The 20641-nt window shown below is 37.7% G+C and overlaps 1 protein-coding gene across 6 annotated transcripts; it reads left to right on the top strand.

Annotated features, from left to right (window-relative positions):
• Positions 1 to 600: 600 nt before the first annotated feature.
• Positions 601 to 19726, top strand: ABRAXAS1 (abraxas 1, BRCA1 A complex subunit). Of its 6 annotated transcripts, none has more exons than XM_041758484.1 (10): positions 1481 to 1592; positions 1894 to 2099; positions 3833 to 3923; positions 7548 to 7584; positions 10720 to 10786; positions 13175 to 13368; positions 14398 to 14517; positions 15469 to 15553; positions 18082 to 18196; positions 18577 to 19726. In XM_041758484.1, exons 3-10 carry the CDS (start codon positions 3893 to 3895, stop codon positions 19008 to 19010), a joined length of 1083 nt encoding a protein of 360 aa, XP_041614418.1. In that variant the 5' UTR covers positions 1481 to 1592; positions 1894 to 2099; positions 3833 to 3892; the 3' UTR covers positions 19011 to 19726. The 6 variants fall into 6 exon arrangements, with proteins under 6 accessions (XP_041614415.1, XP_041614420.1, XP_041614419.1 ...); XM_041758483.1 differs by having other exon boundaries at positions 1499 to 1592; positions 1891 to 2099; XM_041758481.1 differs by lacking the exon at positions 1894 to 2099 and having other exon boundaries at positions 601 to 1592.
• Positions 19727 to 20641: the final 915 nt, after the last annotated feature.

Below are 20641 nucleotides of genomic sequence, written 5' to 3'. Positions count from 1 at the left end.
ATATTATATTACATAATTATTATTTATATATATTATTATATGTATTATATGTAATATATATTTAGGACATTAATCTCTTATCAGATATTTGGTTTACAAATATTTCTCTAATTCTGTAGGCTGCCTTTTCACTTTCTTGATAGTATCCTTTGACAAAGATTTTAATTTGGTGAAGTACAATTTGTATACTTTTTACTTTGGTGTCTGTGCCTTTGGTGTCATCTAAGACATCTTTGCTAAATCCAATGCCATTAAGTTTTTCCCCTGTTTTCTTCTAAGAATGCATAGTTTCAGGTCTAAATGTTGACATCTTTGATCCACTATGAGCTAATTGCTATCTGTAGTGTAGGAGGCGCCTATATTTATTCTTTTATAATTGTTGAAAACACTGTCCTTTCCCTAATGAACGATCTTGGCAACCTTGTTGAAAATTATTTGACTTTATATTCAGGGTTTATTTCTGGTCTTTTTATTTTTTAATACTTAAGATCATTACCATTCATAAAACAGAAATTAATCGAAAAACCTTTTCATAAACAGTAATTTTGCTTTTAAAAAAGGGGGGGGCAAGATAATTTTAGGTAATAAACCCAAAATTCTATAAATCTGTTTTCAAGGTGTTATTCAGCCTAACATGGCTGCCACACAACAAAACCCAGAAATGTGCAATGCTAACTCGATTCAGTAGTCTGATATTTTTGCTGACTTTTAATCATTTAAGCTTTACATATTTGTGGGTGGACTATCGTCAAGCCCTGGTCATCCCACTCCCCTTACCACTGATATCAAATGACCCAGCCCAGCGTGGCTTACATACCATTTATTGTCAGAACAATGCTTATAATCAGCGTATTCCTTCAATTACTCAGAGTCCTTAGTTTTCTAAAACTTAGCAAACCTTCAAGGAAACCCAAATCGCCCCAACGCGCCCCCACGGGATGGAACATCACTGAAGAGTTCCGGAAGAGACGATTTCTGACAGGGTACTAGTATTCTAGAAGTTTCGGTGAGCAGAAGGCAGCATCATGCGCTTTGAAACCATAAACAGGGCACTTCCATTGTGCTCCTGCAATGATACAAGCAACGCTTCTGTCAGCATCGCTCAGGCTTTACAACCTGCGTCTGTGCCGCGGTCGCTCAGCAGCAGCGGGCCCGGGCCCCCGAACGCGTTCCGTCGTGTTCTGCACAGGCGTCCCTACACCCAGCGGCCTTTAGGGCGAAGTCTGCACCTGCACCGGGGCCGCTCTGGGACTCACGCCTCGCCGCGCGGGAGGAACCCAAAGCGCCCTGCCCGGCTTACCCGGGGCCGCCGGGCCGCCCCCCGCCCCCACCAGCAGAGGGCGCCCACGCCTCCCCGGGCCCGCCCCCTCGGCGGCGGGCGCGGCGTCCTGCGCGCAGGCGCAGGCCCCGCCCCCTCCCTCGGCCCCGCCTCGCCGCCGCGACGCCGAAGGACCCGGCCCGGCGTGCCCCGCCTCCGCCCCGGCCGGCGCTGCGCTCGCGGAAGCATGGAGGGCGAGAGCACGTCGGCGGTGCTGTCCGGCTTTGTGCTCGGCGCGCTCGCGTTCCAGCACCTCAACACCGACTCGGACACGGTGAGCCGAGGGGCGAGGCGGGCTCCGGCGTCGCCCCGGAAGAGGCCCGGCGCGCGGGCGCCCCCCCAGCCGCCGTTGCCCGGGCCGCGCCCACGAGCTCGCCGACGGCCGCCCGCGCGCTCTCTGCCCTGGCGCTCCGCCCCCTCCGCCCCCTCCGCCCCCTCCGCGCCCCCGGGCCGTCCTAGGTGTGCCTCCCGCCGCCTGGGCTGTCCCGGACGAGCTCTCCCTCCTCCTCCTCCTCCCCGGCGTCTGATTCCCCCCGACCGGAGTGTCCCGCTCGCCGCCGTCTCTCTTCCAGCAGTCCCGTCCCCCTTTTTCTCTGGTGAAAGTTGGTTGTGGAAGGATGGCGGGGCCGCAGAGCGTTCTCCCAGCTCCGCCAGGACGGTGGCCGGTTAACGTTCCGTTCCTGACGGCCGGCAGTAGTTCTCCAGGACCGCCGGGTCTCTCGTGCGCGGCGGCGGCCGTGCGTGTCTGTGGAAGTGGTGGGCTAGTGAGCAGTCGTGGAAGGTGCGTCCAGTCAGCGGCGGTTTCCCAAACCTAGTGGGCGAGGAAGTCTGACTTGGTAGAGCAGATTGCCGACTTGGCTTGCAGTGGTGTCAAATTGATGGAATTGTGAGGCCTCTGATGCATTCAGTTACCATTAAAATACTTCAGCTTATCCTCAGATATTAGTTACTCTTCTGCTTCTGCCAGGTTCAAAATCTCCGGGTGCAGTAGTAGTGTAAATACAGCACACGTCTTAAAAAAGAACTTGTAGGAAGTCAGAGAAATACTCTAAAACTTTGAGCCTGAGAAGTAGTGTGTTCTGTTTAAGTGCTTAGTATGCGAGTACAGTTTAGAAAATACCATACTGAACAGAGCCTTCTAATTTCTGTTAGATAATTGTGCCCTTCACTTTACAAGGTCTGTTTTATCCAAAATTGCTTTTTGGCACAGTCCTGATAAGGTTGGAATTGATATCTTTCATGTCTACAATTTTATTTTATTTTTTTAAAGATTTTATCTATTTATTCATGAGAGACACAGCGAGAGGCAGAGACACCGGCAGAGGGAGAAGCAGGCGCCATGCGGGGAGCCCGACGTGGGACGCGATCCCCGGTCTCCAGGATCACGCCCTGGGCCGAAGGCGGCGCTAAACCGCTGAGCCACCCAGGAATCCCCCATGTATACAATTTTAAATAACCTTGTAAAGTAACACCTAGCTAACAGCAAATATATGGCGATTTAAAATGTGTAGCTGTGGAAATTATTTTGGAATATCTTACTGCGAATATAAACACAGAGTGGATCCTTAATCTCTGTAGCTTAAAATATAAGCCCTTGAGAAGTACCATGGAATTAGGCCCTTATTTCTTACATCTTTAAAAGGTGGTTTTCCGGATAGCTGTACTTGCATTGACCCTGCTTCCTTTCCCAGGGTTTGCCTAGAACACTGAACTATATAGAGTTCTGGATTTTCCCCCCTAGATTCCAGGAAAGACTCACATTATTGAAACGTTCTGTTTGTGGTTTTTTAACCACAACAGTTAAATGATGGTGGGTGGGGGGCAGCATTTTTAACTACTCATAAAGAAGTTAAAACCTTTATCGTCTCTTAAGCATATAGACTCTTTAAATGTGCCAAATAAAATATTTGAAAAATCTGAAATTCAAAGACCTCATTACTGTTGTGGCAAATGTCTGCATTTTTAAAACAAACAGGGCTCAACAGCTCCTTTTAGAAATCAGACTGAATTCCAGATGTTTAATATTTTGTACAATTTTTTATCTAAAAACACTAATCATTGTGTTACTTAATAGCTCAGAAGCTTCTACTGGCTGCTAGAAGAAGCACATGCCAGTAATCCAGAGTCCTTGACTGTTTACTTGGGATGTCCTGTTATTGGTGCTACTCCTATTTATGATTTCATTACTCAGAAAAGAGAGCCTTCTCTGTTCAAGGCAAACTGCTCTGCTCCTCCTTCAAACATTGTATGCTCATTCCTGGCTTTAAGCCTTTAGTGTTACAGGTGTGGTAAAATCATGGTATTTACAATCTCTTGTCATTTTATTATTTTATTTGCAGTCTCTCTACTGTTCATGTTTCCCAATTACACTGGAAGTGCACCTGGTCTTTTACATACCTGGAGCTGTAGCACACACTTTGTATACATTGTGAAACACTTGGGAAGTATTGGTTAGTTAAGTGAGTAGTAAGTCAATCACGGTATTCTATATACTGCTTATTTTTATCCTTATAGGAAGGTTTTCTTCTGGGGGAAGTGAAAGGTGAAGCCAAGAATAGTATTACTGATTCCCAAATGGATGATGTTGAAGTTATTTATACAATTGGTGAGTCATTTATTTCTGTGTCTCTTACATTTGGTAGTTTATGCTGAATGGGATCAGCATAAATTATTTCTTAAGTTGCTTTAAAAAATAAATAAAACATTTTAAAGCAGATTTTACTGCATTCATTTATCAATGAAAATTATGGCTGTGGACTGCTAAAGCAAGAGTGTGGGACATAGGATGCAAATAAGACTACCGTGGGGAAACAAGGATGGAGTAGCTCCTGCTCATATTTAAGTGTCAGGAAGATGGCCCAGCAAAAGGAGAAGGAACCAGCAAGCAAGACTAAATAAATAAATAAATAAATAAATAAATAAATATAAATAAATAAATAAATAAATAAATAAATAAAAATAAATAATAAAACAGTTCAGACAAAAACATTGAATGCTGCAGAAAAGTTGGAAGAGGAAAAATGAAAAAAAAAACGGTGATTAGATCACTGAAAACCCTAAGTAACTTGTGAATTGTAATGAGGGAAAGGCCAGCCTACAGAGGGGTTGAGGAGAGGGCCCTGAAGCACCTGCAGCAGATGGTAGCTATTCTCTCAGGAAGAAAGGGAAAGGGGAGCTTTAAAATGTATAGGGGGTTTTCTGATTATCTAACATATAATTTTTTCTAAGCATATTTTGAAAAACAGTATTGGTGGTGTGCTACATAAAAAATGTGGCATCATGACATCAGATTGTGTCATGACCACTTCCCCATGTTAAACAATCCTGTCATTTTTTATGACTGCATTGTATTCTTTACTGATTTCAGCAGTCCTTTAAATTATAATCAGTTGTTTACAGTTTTTCATTGTCCTAAGTTACACTACAGTGAACATCCTTATACATTTTTCTACATTTGTTATACATAGATTCCTGGGGGTGGTATTATGGTACCAAAAGGTATGAGCATTTTTAAGGTTCTTGATTAGTATTAGCAAATTGCTTTCCAGAAAGATTGTATCAGTTTATATTCCTGTATGTCATTTTTTGTTTGCCACTTTAAAAGGTTAAAAATGGAAGCATATGTGTAAATTTACATATGTACATAAATGTATATTTATGTAAATACAGAAATTCAGTCTCAGACTCTTTGGCAACCACTGTTTTATAATATTTTTTTGCTCATTAACAAAACATAAGTATATAAGTGTGTATATATTTTTACTTTCACAAATGGGATTATACTATTCCCATTGGATAAATAGTTCCAAGATAAATATCTCTACGGGTACTGTTCTATTAGGACAGAATAGTATCATTGTGTATAGTCTGCCCTTCTTTCTAATGGCTCTATATTCCCACTGTATCTACGTTCCATCACTTATGTAATCAGCTATGAATGACTTGTTAATACAAACAATATGATAAACAGTTTGCCTTGAGTCTATTGGAAAGTCAAATTCCTTGTAGACCATTGTCTTTGGAAAAGTCATGCTATCTAAAGACCCCACAATATGTAAAAGTGCCTAGGTCCCCATACTGTTCCCACCACTAGGTATTATATTACCAATCTTTTAATCTTTGCCAGTTTGATGAGTGAAAAGAAGTAATTTTAATTTGTATTTCTTAATTACAGACGAGGTTATATGTTTATTACTTTGGGGGCAAGGACAGGTCTATATTGCATGCTTTGACTGTATTTCTGCTGAATTATTTTGGTTTTTCTTACTGATTTGTAATACCATGTTACAGCTTAAGGTAGTTGGCCTTTTGTCATGTGTTATCCATGTTTCTATAGTTTGTGATTTTACTTTGTTAATTATATATATATTTTTTCTGTTCAGACACAGCTTTATTTTTTAGATTTATTTATTTGAGGGAGGGAAAGTCTTAAGAAGCAGGCTCTGCACAGGTTGGAACTGACATGGGGCTCAAATCTCAGGACCCTGAGATCATGACCTGAGCTGAAACCAAGAGTCTGGTGTGCTTAACCAACTGTGGCACCCAGTCGCCCCCAGACACAAGCTTTAAAAACCAACTCATGGGGCATATTTTCCCTCTAGCTGTAATTGGCATGCCACCCAGGGTAATCAAACATATTTTGAGGAGTTTAATTAAGTAGCCATTTATTGAGCAACTCCATTATGCTGTGAACAATGCTAAGCTTCAAGGTATTAGGCAAGTGCTGTAGGAACATGTAAGTATTTGCTCAGATTATTTTAAAATGTTGGATCATTAACGAAAAATCCAAGATCTACAAATTACTGTACTGCTTTGGTTAATGAGGTTTTCATCATTTTTTTATTTTCCCTTATCTATACCAGTGTATATTTGGCCAATTATCAGTAACAAAGACTATTTCTGTCAGTTTTGTTTTGTTCTCCACACAGGGATTTATCAGGGTAACATACATTTGCTAGAAGAAAAATGTCTAAAGAAAATGATCACTTTTCCTTTTTTAAATAGAATTATTTTTATTAATATACACATAAAGTTATTGAAATGATTTCATGATTTCAGTCTCTCTAAAGATGGCACTTGCAGGTACAAACCTGTAGAGGTATCTCCAGCCTTCAGATGTTTACTTGAAATTATTCAACAGTTTTGATAATGGGTTTCCTCATCTAGCTGAAGATTCACAGATTCTCTGTAATCAAACTAATGTCTTTGATTTAAGTGACTAAAAAAATTTCTAGTAATCTGGCTAGGATCTGACCAAAAGAGACACATAAATAGAACATGTCACAGGAACTATCTCAAATAGATGATTGTTGTTGCAGTGATCCAGAAAACTATGTCTGGTAAATTTGTTTTTTGACACAAGGGACACTTAAAAGTGGGAAGCCTAGAAGAACTTGTATTGTCTTTGTTGTTGTTTTTAAAGTAATCTCTTCACCCAGTGTGGTGCTCAGATTCACAACCCTGAGATTAAGAGTCACCTGCTCTGCTAACCGAGCCAGCCAGGTGCTCCAGAACTTCTATTCTCTTGATAAGTTTCTGTGTTACCAGATGTGGATGTTTCACTCCTGTTTTTCCTTGAATAATTTTGAAAGATCCGAAAGTTTGGAATGATCGAGGGGACACCATATTCATCTTGATGCTTTTTACAAGATTTATAATGGTGTCTTATGCAATAGAATTTAATCTTCATTGCACAGCATCTGCAGCTACCAGTATTTAGATGTATTTAGATGTATTTTTATTAACAAGAATAAAACTTACTTCCTAAAAGATATCATTTTTTTTTCTTCGTCTATAGTTAATATTGACAAATCCTTTATGAAGGAACTACTTGGGATAACAAAAGATAATCCCTTTAACAGCTGTTGTTGTCAATGAGTAAAACTAGAGCATAACCTTTCTTAGAATTCAATGAAAATATACCAACTTTGAATTGATCTCTTGTGTTGCTGTTCATTATTAAACCTGTTTAGAGGGAATGTAGTGTTCTAGTTAAGCCTGAGACACTGGGTTTGAATTTTGGCTCCACCATTCTTTCCGCCTATTACCGCATCTTTAAAACAGAAGAAGGAATGATAAAACATCTGTCTCATAGGTTTGTTGTAAGGATTAAATGAGATCATGTTAAAGTACTTCTTTGAAGCTATGTGCTATTTATATATGAAGTGCTCAATATATACTATTTAAATGATAATTAATGTAATCATAGCACAAAATTCCTTTTTTCCAGACATCCAGAAATATATTCCATGCTATCAGCTTTTCAGGTAAGTAGTAAGAGGCAGTAAATGATCCATTAAGAAAATTACTGTCTGTAAATGAAGTAGTTTTTAAAACAAATACCTTAATTATCCTTTATACATAGTGGTACTGATAAAAAATAAAAGACTTTTAAAGGAAATACCTGAAAAGTCACTTGTTCATTTCAACTCTAATAGTTCTTTCTCTGTATTTATATGCTTGCTTTAGCTGTACTCCACACACACTCTCAGGTATCAGTTTACCTAGAGGATTGCTTTTCTCACACCCAGCACCTCATCACATATTTTGTAAATTCAGTGACACATTCTCATACATCAACAGCAGCCCTCTTTCTACTCTTTTATTCGGCTTATTTCATCATTTGTCTTCTCACTTATCACATATTTATTAATCTTTTGTCTGTTATTTGATTAGATTTTTTATCCAGCCTGCTTCCTGTTGCCTTCCTATGGTGAAAATTTGTGTTTTTAGTCCACAGATAGAAGTAGTCCTAATAGGCTATGATATTTTTAAAAACTTTTCACTGAGGTATAACATACATACAGAAAAGTACACACATAAATGGATTTTCAAACACTTGTAACCATAATATGTAGTTTTGATGAAATAGCTTTGATTTCTATAAAACGTATTTGAAAAATCAGCATTACTATCTTATAGTCACACTGTATGTACACATTGCTAAGGTTGTGTGAGAATTGCAGTGGAGCATGTGGTAAAGGTGAAAAAGATCTGTGGTAAGAGATGACAGAAATGAAGACTTTGGTCTTAAACTGCTATACCAGAAAGAGATAGAGCTTGGGATAGTGTTTTACATACGGTGGACATACAAAAATATTTGTTGAATGAGGGATTCTTGGTGGAGACTCATAAAAAATACTTCCTTGGGGTACTCTGGACCAGCAAAAGATTAGGAAGGAAGAGTGAAAAAAAAAGTGATTCAATATTTACTGGCAACTGCCTTAAATAACTATGCCAACTTAATAAAATCTTAGAATGGAGGAAGCCCATCTGATTCTCAGCCTTTTAGCTTTACAAGATAAAGGGGAGGGAGGCATAAGGAGAACCACCTGAGAAGGCTGTCATTCAGCAAAGTTCATGATATAACCAATGCCACAGAGCTGGTTAATGGTAGGGCAAAAACTAAAAGAATGAGGATTTCTTCAGTTCTAATCCAACAGCATACCATGGTGTTTCTTCCTCGTTTTAAATAATAACAGGTAAACATGTTAAAGCCTTTTGATACATACTTCTTGGAGTCCCAGTTGGATAAGCTTTAATACCCACTTTTTATGTACCAATACAGAGCATGGCAAAGTATGGCCCATTTTTATAGGGCCGTCTATGAATAGTTAACATTTTTAAAAAAATATTTTATTTATTCACAAGAGACACAGAGGCAGAGACATAGACAGAGGGAGAGGCAGGCTCCCTGCAAGGAGCCCGATGTGGGACTCGATCCCAGATCCCGGGATCAGGACCTGAGCCAAAGGCAGATGCTCAACTGCTAGCCACCCAGGCATCCCGAATAGTTAACATTTTTAAAGGGTTGTTCAAAAACAAAAAGAAAAGAGGAATATGCAGCAGAGACTGTGTTCAGCAAAGCCTAAAATATTTACTATCTGGCCCTTTAGAGAAAAGTTTGCCAGCCCTGCTTTAATAACATTGCTTCTCAGTTTTCCACTGAAAAACACTGAATTTCTTATCAAGAATCTAAAGGATAAACACCTGGAAAACAGTCCACTAAAACCTAAAACTTAGTCACTTAAAAAATTATGCATGAATTCTGCACAATATATATTTCTATATAAAAATGCCCCCATCCCAGGAACTTAACATAAAATCAGTACTTGCACAGAATGTGTACACTGTTATCCTATTATTTCTTGGTGTATTGCCTTATGTCTCAGTTTGAGAAGTGGGAAGTGGATCTTGCTAGAGAAATACAGGAATAAACTCTTGTATTCAGAGTATTCATGTTAGAATAAGTAGGTAAAGTGGAGGGATATGTTTGATCAGTTGAAATCCCCTTTGGGTAGGTGGAGCACTTCATTTTGTCTATTTTCCCATTAAAATTTTTTGATAGGGATCCCTGGGTGGCGCAGTGGTTTGGCGCTTGCCTTTGGCCCAGGGCGCGATCCTGGAGACCCGGGATCGAATCCCACATCGGGCTCCCGGTGCATGGAGCCTGCTTCTCCCTCTGCCTATGTCTCTGCCTTTCTCTCTGTCTCTCTGTGACTATCATAAAAATAAATAAAATAAAAAAAAAAAATAATAAAAAAATAAAATTTTTTGATGGAAAATTTTTAATGTCTTTGTAAGTTTAAAAAATCGCTTATTAGGATGTTTTTTTTCAGTTTGACATAACTAAAATTTTCTGAACACATTAGAACTGCCAGTAAAAGCCTATTGTGAATATTCTTTATAAAGGATTTTGCATAACAGATATTTCACCATCATAGAAAAGAATATTGTTGATCACAGTGAATGTGAAAGGGAGGAAAACATTATCTGCAATCCCTGTTATTGGAAAGGGAAGAAAGCTGGAATAAACACTTTAGAAAATTTTAGAATTATCTTTCAATTCTCCCTACATCTTTGACTTTCCAACAGAACAAAGACCACAAAACTAAACCAGTATCTAAACCGCTTGCTCCCCTCCCTCAGCCCCAAAGCCAACTAACTCCTAAAGCACTTCTCAACTTGATAGAAGTAAAGCTTTTGGAATTTGCAGTGAATAAACTGTCTTTGTGTTGTTGTGCTTCATTACTCATACATTCTTTTGTATGTATCAACAGTGTAAAAAAAAAAAAAGTTTTAAGTAAATTGTGAATGAACTGTGAACTGGCTATGTAGACTTTAAAACTTCTTATATTTAATGGGTAGTTTGTTTTAAGCTTAATGTGATGCCCAGACTTCTTGAAGTTTCTCCAGTCCTTTTCCTTTCTTGTTGCTTATGGGCCTCATATTTCTACCATTTTCAGTTTGTTAATTTGAGGACTTTCTCTATTAATATTTTTAGAACTTCATCTGACTAGCAAGTGGATATATGGATTTTGGTTTGGTAAGGGGTAACTAAAAAGTGCTAATAAGATCATATTTTTAGCCAATTTGAAATCCTTTTATTTTGGCTTTTACAGCTTTTATAACTCTTCTGGTGAACTAAATGAGCAAGCACTGAGGAAAATACTATCGAGTGTCAAAAAGGTATTCCCTGACTTAACCTTTTGTTTGTTTGTTTGGTATTATATGTATTATTTTCAGCTCCTAAAAATGTATAATACTTTAACAACTTTGAAGCAGCATTTGTCTTCACAGTGTCCTTTAAAGCAGGTGAGGAAAGGCTTGTTCTTTCCAGAAATCCAAAGTTTTGCCCTGAGAGCAAAACTAGTGATTTAAAGTATTGATTTTGTTCGCATCCTCAGCTATTCTAATTAGCATCAATCTTTTCCTCTTCTGCATCCCTGCCATATCCTTTGCTAGTATCATTTATCCTAGGACTTAATTCATTACTCTTTTTTTTACATGGCTGCAGTTACTAGCACTTAGCTACGTAGAACCCTCCACAGCATTTTGGTGTTTAGTTAAGACTTGTTGAGTGATCAACAAGTATTTTGTATTTTCCAAACACAATATGGGGAGGGGGGTACTTAAAACATTTTGATCTCTGAATTGAGAATAAAAGTAGATTCAGTAAAAGAAGTTTTCTTTTCTTTTTTTAAGATTGTATTTATTTATTCATGAGAGAGACAGAGAGAGGAAGAGACACAGGCAGAGAGAGAAGCAGGCTCCATGCAGGGAGCCCTGGCCCAGGACTCCAGGATCACACCCTGGGCCGAAGGCAGAAGCTCAACCGTTGAGCCACCCAGGCATCCCGTAAAAGAAGTTTCTTTCACAAAACATCCTTTGATGAAAGTGCTTTGGGCTTTTCCCCCAATTGTATTTGGTTATTTAAAATGTACTTCTAGGGGCAGCCCGGGTGGCTCAGCGGTTTAGTGCCCGCCTTCAGCTCAGGGTGTGATCCTGGAGACCCGGGATCAAGTCCCACATCGGGCTCCCTGCATGGAGCCTGCTTCTCCCTCTGCCTGTGTCTCTCTGTGTGTGTGTCTCATGAATAAATAAATAAAATCTTTTTAAAAAAATGTACTTCTAAAAACTATTTAGTTTTAAAAAGAGAATCCAGGGTTCCTGGGTGGTTCAGATGGTTAAGTGTCTGCTTTCCTCTCAGGTCATGATCCTAGGCTCCTGGGATCGAGCCCCATATTGAGAAGGGAGCCTGCTTCTCCCTTTCCCTCTGCCTCTCCCTCTTGATCATGTTCTGTCTCTGTCTCAAATAAATAAATAAAATCTTTTAAGAAGTCCTTTTAATTTCCTCTGTTAAAAGTTGCTGAAGTTGTCATACACATCTCTAAGCAAAGTGGTTGCTTTTATAATTATTTAATTCTTGGTGAATGAGATTTATTTTTCCAGTTAAAAAAGAAAAAAAAAAGAAGTTTAGGGGGATCCCTGGGTGGCTGAGGGGTTTAACGCCTGCCTTTGGCCCAGGGCATGATCCTGGAGTCCTGGGATCGAGTCCTATATCGGGCTCCCTGCATGGAGCCGGCTTCTCCCTCTGCCTGTGTCTCTGCCTCTCTCTCTCTCTCATGAATAAATAAATAAAATCTCAAAAAAAAAAAAAGTTTAATACTAAGAAGTTTGTTCAGATATTAACAGTTTATAAAACCATTTCATATGATCTTACTCCATTTTGAAACCAACTCTGTTGGATAGGTGATAGCAGTTAAAAGTTGTTGGATTCAGTTTACTTACTTAGCAGACCAAGTACCCAAACAGGAAGTTAACTTGTTTTCATTGACATTTTCTCTATTTAAAGATTTGACCAAAGACTAAGATTTTAAGATTTTTATTTATTTGACAGAGCTAGAGAGCATAAGCAGGAGGAGCTGTGGAGGGAGAGAAAGAAAAGGCTCTCTCTTGGATTATGGGGCTCAATCCCAGGACCCTGGGATCATGACCAGAGCTGAAGGCAGATGCTTAACTGACTGAACCACCCAGGTGCCCCTAAAGACTAAGATTTTAAAAGAGCAAAAATAACCATAAAGAAACTAGAGGAATTTAGGAATTTTTTTTCTCATGTATACTGAGTAAAATGGTAGCCCTGTAACTGAATGGAAAGTAATCTGACTGTAAGTCAGTTTGCCTACTTTATAAAAGTAAAGTGTTAGGGGTACCTGGGTGGCTTAGTTGGTTGGGCATCTGCCTTTGGCTGGGGGCATGATCTTGGGGTCCTGGGATCAAGCCCTGCTCTGTTGGGTTCCCTGCCCAGTAGGGAGTCTGCTTCTCTCCTCCATCCGTTCCCCCACCAGCTCATGCTCACTCTCTCTTGTTCTCTCTCAAATAAAATCTTTAAAGTAAAATTTAAAAAAATAAAGCGTATACTTAAGTTTGCGCTTTGTTTATATATGTCTTAAATCTTGCTAAATTTAAGAAAGCCATTTTTAAGGCTGTCAACTTTATTGCTTAATTATGATAGTAAGACACAATAATTGTAATCATTAAGGTATACACCTGATATTTTTCTGTATTTTCTCTCAGGCTGTGGTTGGTTGGTACAAATTCCGACGTCATTCAGACCAGATCATGACATTTAGAGAGAGACTGCTTCACAAAAACTTACAGAAGCATCTTTCAAGCCAGGAACTTGTTTTTCTACTGCTAACACCAAGCATAATAACAGAAAGCTGCTCTACTCATCGGCTGGAGCATGCCCTATATAAACCTCAAAAGGGGTAAGTGTTGGCCAGTCACTGGCTATTTTCAGTTAATAAAAAAATATACCCAATGTTTTTTTTTTTTTAAAGATTTTATTTATTTATTCATAGAGATGCAGAGAGAGAGAGAGAGAGAGAGAGAGAGAGAGGCAAAGACACAGGCAGAGGGAGAAGCAGGCTCCATGCAGAGAGCCTGACGTGGGACTTGATCCAGGGTCTCCAGGATCACGCCCTGGGCTGCAGCAACCGCTGCGCCACCGGGGCTGCCCTACCCAATGTTTTCATTTACTTTTTGCCTCTTATCAAATATTTTCAAATATTATTGCATTACATTGTAACAATAGCCCTCTGAAGTTGGACTACCATATTTCTTTATAGATGGAAAAATGGTTAGATAAAGAAATTAGAAGCCCAGTATGGAATGGGTTTCTTTGTTTTAGGCACTGAGGATTTGTTATTATTTACCATAAGATGGAAAAAATAGGTGTACGTTAGATACTGGTTGCTAAAAGACATAGTATGGAACTAAGCCTTGGTATTTGAGCAGGTTTTCTCTAACCTCTGCAAGGAAGCGAGGTCGTTCTTAAATGAGTTAGCCACTCTCCCCGCCCCCCCAGGTTATATAAATAACATTCTCATGGAATATGAGGATTAAGTAAAAGAGTACCAACTAAAATTAATTTTATTATTCATGGAAGACAGAATAAATCTCAACAATACTGCCTATTTTTACATGTTAAAATAGCCATTAAAGTACTATTTTCACACAACTATCTTAAGGCTGTGCACATTTCACCACTTTTAAAAGGCATTTGCCTCAAGTCAGTAAATTTTATCTTGAGTAAGTAGTATAGCATGGTTTTTTGTTGTTGTTTTATGATCTTGTAGGGGATCTGTACATAATATATATAAGTATATATGCGTTTTTATATGTATTTATATGTATTATCTGTACATAATATATATAAGTATATATGCGTTTATAATAGGTGGATAGTAATATTTCACTTTATTCTAAGTTTATACTTCTAAATTTTATTTCTTCAGCCTTTTTCATAGGATACCTTTAGTGGTGGCCAATCTGGGCATGTCCGAACAACTGGGTTATAAGACTATATCAGGTTCCTGTGAGTCTACTGGTTTTAGCCGAGCAGTAAAAACACATAGGTGAGATTCTTCAACTGCTTCCCCTAACTTTACTCCTATTTGTTTTTTAACATTAATTTTTTATTACATAGAATAAAAATGAAAGGAAAACTAATGACTATCTTCCTCAAGTAAACCAGACTTTTTTCCTTTCTCCACATTTCCTTCCAACACTTGTACATTTATAATATACAAAAAAAGGGAAGGGGGGTTGTTGTGTAGCCTGTGTGTGTCAGCATGTGTGTTCTAAGAATAGTAGCTAGTCTCAAAATAATTTTCTAAGGCAGCAATTTAGATTATAAAGGCATGAAATTAGACTGAATATTAAGTAAGGACAGAATATGAGGCTTTATTCATAGGCTGTTAAGCTATAACTTTGTGTTTATTAAGGGAATAGTTAATATCAGAAATAACACTGGTAGTATAGAGTGCTTACTAGAGTGGAAATTGAGAATAAAGGACTAGATTTTTATTTATTTTTGTGTTCCATAAAGATTAACAGTTTTATAGAAATTGAATACCACATTTCATTGATTCTGAAGTGCAGTTTTACATTTATCTCAATTGGGATATTTTACAAACTATGCCTTCACCTTTTTTTTCTTTTTGGTATATAAAATAATGTTCCCACTTTGAATCAGTGATGACTTAAATTCATTTAAATATTTTAAAAATTGACTGGTCCCCATTGCCAAGAAAGAACCCCCCTCCCTTCTACTTCAGTATTTATTTTTAGTTAACCTCTTTTGAGTCCTGGCAATAGTACTTAAGAGGCTTCAAAGTCTGCTAATGTAAAGATATACGAACTAAGTTTTCTAATTGGCTTTGCTTCGAACAAGGAGGTTGACAAAATATGATCCCTACAAAACCAGTATAAAAAGAATCTTCTTTTGCTCAACTACAAATAAGTTTTTCATTGTTGCATTAAAATTAGTTCTATATATTTGCCTGACAAAATGGTAATTTTTACAGCTCTGAATTTTTTACAGAAGATGGATCTTTAAAGGAGGTACATAAAATAAATGAAATGTATGCTTCTTTACAAGAGGAATTAAAGGTAAGTTAACATTCAGACACTTAAAGACTACTTCTAGAGTTCATATCAAATTGATAACTGAAATCTTTTAGAGACAACTTGACATTTATTTGGATTTATATTTTTGTAACAGTTTAGGTTCAGTAACAAAGACCTCAATCTCAGTGGCCTACAAAAACAAAAGTTGTTTCACTAACAATATACCTTGGCTGTAGTTTTGCTCCTGGTATAAGTGCCATCTTCATTCTAGGTTCCAGACTGAGGGAGCAGCCCTCATATGGGATGTGGTCTTCTCATGACAATAGAAACAAACAAAAAAGCTGGTAGAAATTCACAACAGCTTTCAAAACTTCTGCTCAGAACTGGCATGTCATTTCCACTCACATTTCATTGGCCAGATTATATATCCCTATTTCATGGTAGTAGTCAAGGATATATAATCCTTTTACAGGATATAAAGGGAAGTAGTATTTGAGAACAAAACAATCTACCACAGTACTAAATTCTATCTCATTGTATCAGTTGAGAAGTAGACCTCAAGATGGGATTAGACATGTAAGAGATTTATTACGCCTGAGAAGGATAAAGAGGGAGGAGCAAGAGCAGGCAGGGAGATTTGTAATGCTGAGTCTGACACCTGAGAAAGGAGACAGTAAGGGAGGACAGGTGGTTAGAGAGAACTTTAGACTGCAGGGCCAGAGAGGTCTCAGCCAGTCTGATGGGAGTCTCAGCAAAGTTGTCCTACAGGGATGGATTTGTACCTAATACTCCTATTGGTTAAGAGCAGCCTAGGAGAAGTGTGGCTTCAGTAGTGGCCCCAAAAGTATGGTCACTGGGACTGTTACTCAACTACTCAGATTTCCATTTAGAGATAGTATATTCCATGGCCACCATACCCATGGATATAGTACATGAAGAGAAGTTAATACATTTTACACTACTAATATTGCACACTATTTTTTAATGTGAATAATACAGGAATCTTAGAGAAACATCCAGAATCCCATTGTTGTAACATAACTATTTTCACTTTGCCACATTTTCTAGTTTTTTCCAAATACATACATGCTTTTACATAGTTGACAGTGATGAGGACTTACAAACTTGTGTCATGATTTTTATTTTATGTCATTAAGCATTTTTCATTTTAAAAGCATTAAGCATTTTTGCTACATATTCTCCAGGATCACGCCCTGGGCCGAAGGCAGGCGCTAAACTGCTGAGCCCACCCAGGGATCCCCATATTCTGTAGTTATTTTTAATGGCAGTATATTTCATATAGCAATATATTAGAACTCCTATCTCAAAAGTACCAACTTGGGCTAAAATAGGGAATGTAAAGGTATGTTACAGAAACTGTAGGCAGAAAGCAGCTGAGCTTCAGGAAAGAATTGGAACCAGAAGCCTGAATGCCATCAGAACTTACTTTTTCCCTTTTTGTCTATACATCGGTTTCCTTCATAGTATAAACAGATCTGTTTGTTCATTCACTAGCCAGCCAGAGAACTGCATTTAGATCTATTCAGAAGGCATTAGGATTTGCCAGCTGGCTATGAGGTAGCTCTGCTTGGGTCAGTTAGGGTGAAAGCTGGTCAAGGAGTTACTGGTGAACTTTTATGGCATGGTAGACAAAACGGTGAGAAGTAGGCTGGGCAGATATCCTAAAATGTATCCATTTTAAAGCTAAGTGTGGAGTAAAAAACTAACATTTTAAAACTAGATGTAACAACCTATTACCCAGTGATTAGAAATTAGTTTCTTTTGATTTGGTATACTTAGAAACATTATCTTATATAAATTTATGTTATTTACTTTAAAATATATTCCCAAATGAAATCAAAGAGTATTTAATTAGTGTTTAAAATTGATGACATGTAAGGCCAGCCTGCTTTTCAAAAGTAGTTTCTTTTATACTAATTAAAAGTCTGTAATAGTTTTCTTTCATAACAAAACATACTTTTCTTTATTGTCAGTTTCTTAAATGTTTGCAGTAAATACGCATCTCTCAAAATACTGTTATTTTTTTTCTTTCAAAATAACAAGGTTTTTTTTTTTGGTTTTTATTTGTGTATTAAGCAGATAATTTGTACAATAAAGCTGTGTATAAATGGGAAGTTAATACATCTGGAAAGCATTTTATAAATAGAAAGCACCATATAAGTGCTTGTTGAGTTCTTTCAGAAAATAGCAAAACAAAATAAAATATTTATAAGGGGCCAGTAAGGGGCACCTGGGTGGCTCAGTTGGTTGAGAATCTGACTGTTGGTTTCAGCTCAGGTCATAATCTCATGGTTGTGGGATTGAGCCCCAAATCAGGCTCCATGCTCAGTGTGGAGTCTGCTTCAGATGATCTCTCCCTCCCACTCTGCCCTTACTTGTGTGCTCTCTTTAAAAAGGAAAAAAAAAAAAATCTAAAAAAAAATATATATATATATAAAGGCTAACAATACTTGAGACTGTGTACCACAAAGGATTTTCTATAATTTGTGAACCAAGTTGATTCCTACACAACTTGGAATTTTATCTATGCCCTTAATTTCATTTTGCAGAGTATATGCAAGAAAGTAGAATACAGTGAGCAAGCAGTAGAGAAACTACTAAAGGATGTAACCAGATTGAAACGGGAAATTAAAAAAAGAAAACAGGCACAAACCCAAGCAGCACGTAAGTAAAAAGTTTACACATCACTACCTTTTGTGCTTTAAAAGAAATTTTCACTGATGTGAATTATGGATGAGCTGGCTACAGTAACTGATGAACTTATCAACCTTAGGGTTAAAAATAGTAGTTTTATTAATACTTTTAAATCTTGTTAACAAAGAACTTGGTATTACTATAGCTTTACTATATTGTTGATATTAAAAAATACAACTTAAATTTTCTTTTAGAATATAGTGGCATGGAAATTAGAATTTGGGATTATGCATACCACTTTTCTCAATTTAGAGGATTTGATATAACTGTTCAGTTGAAGTCTTTGACATTACCAACAAATAATACAAAAGCTTTGTAGAACAAATATTATTTTGAATTGTTTTGTTTAGGAGAGAACATCGAAAAAGACCCTCAGGAGAACATTTTTCTTTGTCAAGCTTTACGGACCTTTTTTCCAGATCAAGAATTTCTTCATTCATGTGTTATCTCCTTGAAAAACAGGCATATCTCTAAAAGTAGCTGCACTGCCAACCACCAGCTCAATGTGATAGACAACCTGACCTTAATGGTAGAATACACTGACGTTCCTGAAGCTAGCCCAGCTAGCGGCACACCACAGATGCTTAAACGTAAAGCTTTAGATACCGATGATGGATGGCAATTGAAGAAGTCACGGCTATTAGAGATACAAAACAAACCATCTAAAACAGATCCTGATAGTAGTAATCAAGAAAAAGCATCCACAATGAGCAGCCCGGAAACAGATGAAGACATTGAAAAAATGAAGGGTTCTGGTGAATATCCACAGTCTCCTACATTTTGATCCTTTTAGACCAAAAGGAGATTTTTAATTAGCTGAAGGGTAAAGCCATTTATATTGTTTTTACCAAATCCAGGTATTTGCAGAAATACATACATTCTAGTGCATTTATTTCTTAAAGTACTTTATTTTAAAACCATAACCTTTTTTGCCCCCCCCCCCTTTTAAAGATTTTAAGTAATTCCTCCACCTGACATGGGGCTTAAACCCACAACCCCAAGAGCAAGTCACACATTCCACCAACTGAACCAGCCAGGTGCCCCCTGCCCCCTTTTATGAAACTCTTGAGGGAAAAGCTTAAGTGATATTCTTTTAAACTTCTATAGCATTCTTTTTTTTTTAAGATTTTTTTTTATTTTTTATTTTATTTTTTTTACTTATTTATGATAGCCACACAGAGAGAGAGATAGAGAGGCAGAGACATAGGCAGAAGGAGAAGCAGGCTTCCTGCAAGGAGCCCAATGTGAGACTCAATCCCAGATCCCAGGATCATGCCCTGAGCCAAAGACAGACGCTCAACCACTGGGCCACCCAGGCGTCCCACTTCTATAGCATTCTTTAGAATTGGAAAAGACTAGCCTTATTTTCATGATAGGAAAAGAAAAAAAAGATGTCTAAGGTAATATGAAGTGTATTTCATTTTTAAGTCATAATTCCTGCTCTTTAGGTTATAAATGGCTGGGGTTGCCAGATAAAATACTGGAAAACATGCAATATTAGGCATTAAAAACTTATTCATTGTTTAAGTGAATAACTGAATTTGAATTCAAATTTAATTGCATGTCATATATTTGTTTGATAAATCTGGCAGTTCTAATTATGGCAAAACTATAATGCAGCAGCACAAATACCTCTCCCTAGTCTAGAGTCCTCTAGACAAGTGAATCCAGAATTTGAATACAGAACAAGCCTGGTAATGCACTGTGTCTGAGATCAGCAGCTGGTCAAGTAGCTGAAAAGGCCAGTTCAAGTAGGGCTCAAAAATGGAACATATATGTATATATGTATACATATGTCTATCACAGATTTCACTATAACATAAGGCAGAATTGTACCTTCATTTGCCAACCTTTTGTTGTAGAACTAGGAACTTTTTTGGGAGTATATTGTTGTTCCTATGTAAATCATATTCCTTACTTAACCTTTACAATTCCCAGTTTTAGTTTCTTTAAAGTGAATTAATTTAAAGAAACCTGGAAGCAAAGCAACCTAAGTACAAAACACTACTTTTTTCATTTCACAGCACCCTCCTACTTCCAGCCTTCAGTTGTCCTAACCACACCTAACTTGACAACTGTTTTCTTAAAGCTATTTTTTTTACAAGCCTTTCAAAAGCATTTACTTCATTTTCATTGCAACAATAACTTTGATGCTTATACTTCATTAATACAATGACAAGTGACACAGGTCTGGGAACAAAATAGCTGACTCTTGGCAATGTAAAACTCAATAGGTTTGAAGAGTCATGGGCTTCAATAATTCAGTAAGTTGGTTAAGTGGAGGTTGGCTAACAGCTTTTATTGTGCTTTTGTATTTGTCTTTTCCATAATTGTGAGAATTTTCCATCAAGCCTATACATCATATGAAGCCTTCATGTTTTACTCAGTGGATGAAATACTGGACATAGACTTTGA

This window comes from Vulpes lagopus, chromosome 6 (assembly GCF_018345385.1).
Source record: "Vulpes lagopus strain Blue_001 chromosome 6, ASM1834538v1, whole genome shotgun sequence".
Taxonomy (NCBI): Eukaryota; Metazoa; Chordata; class Mammalia; order Carnivora; family Canidae; genus Vulpes; species Vulpes lagopus.
The sequence above is the reverse complement of the archived record's forward strand: the minus strand, read 5'-3'. Positions and strand labels throughout refer to the sequence as shown.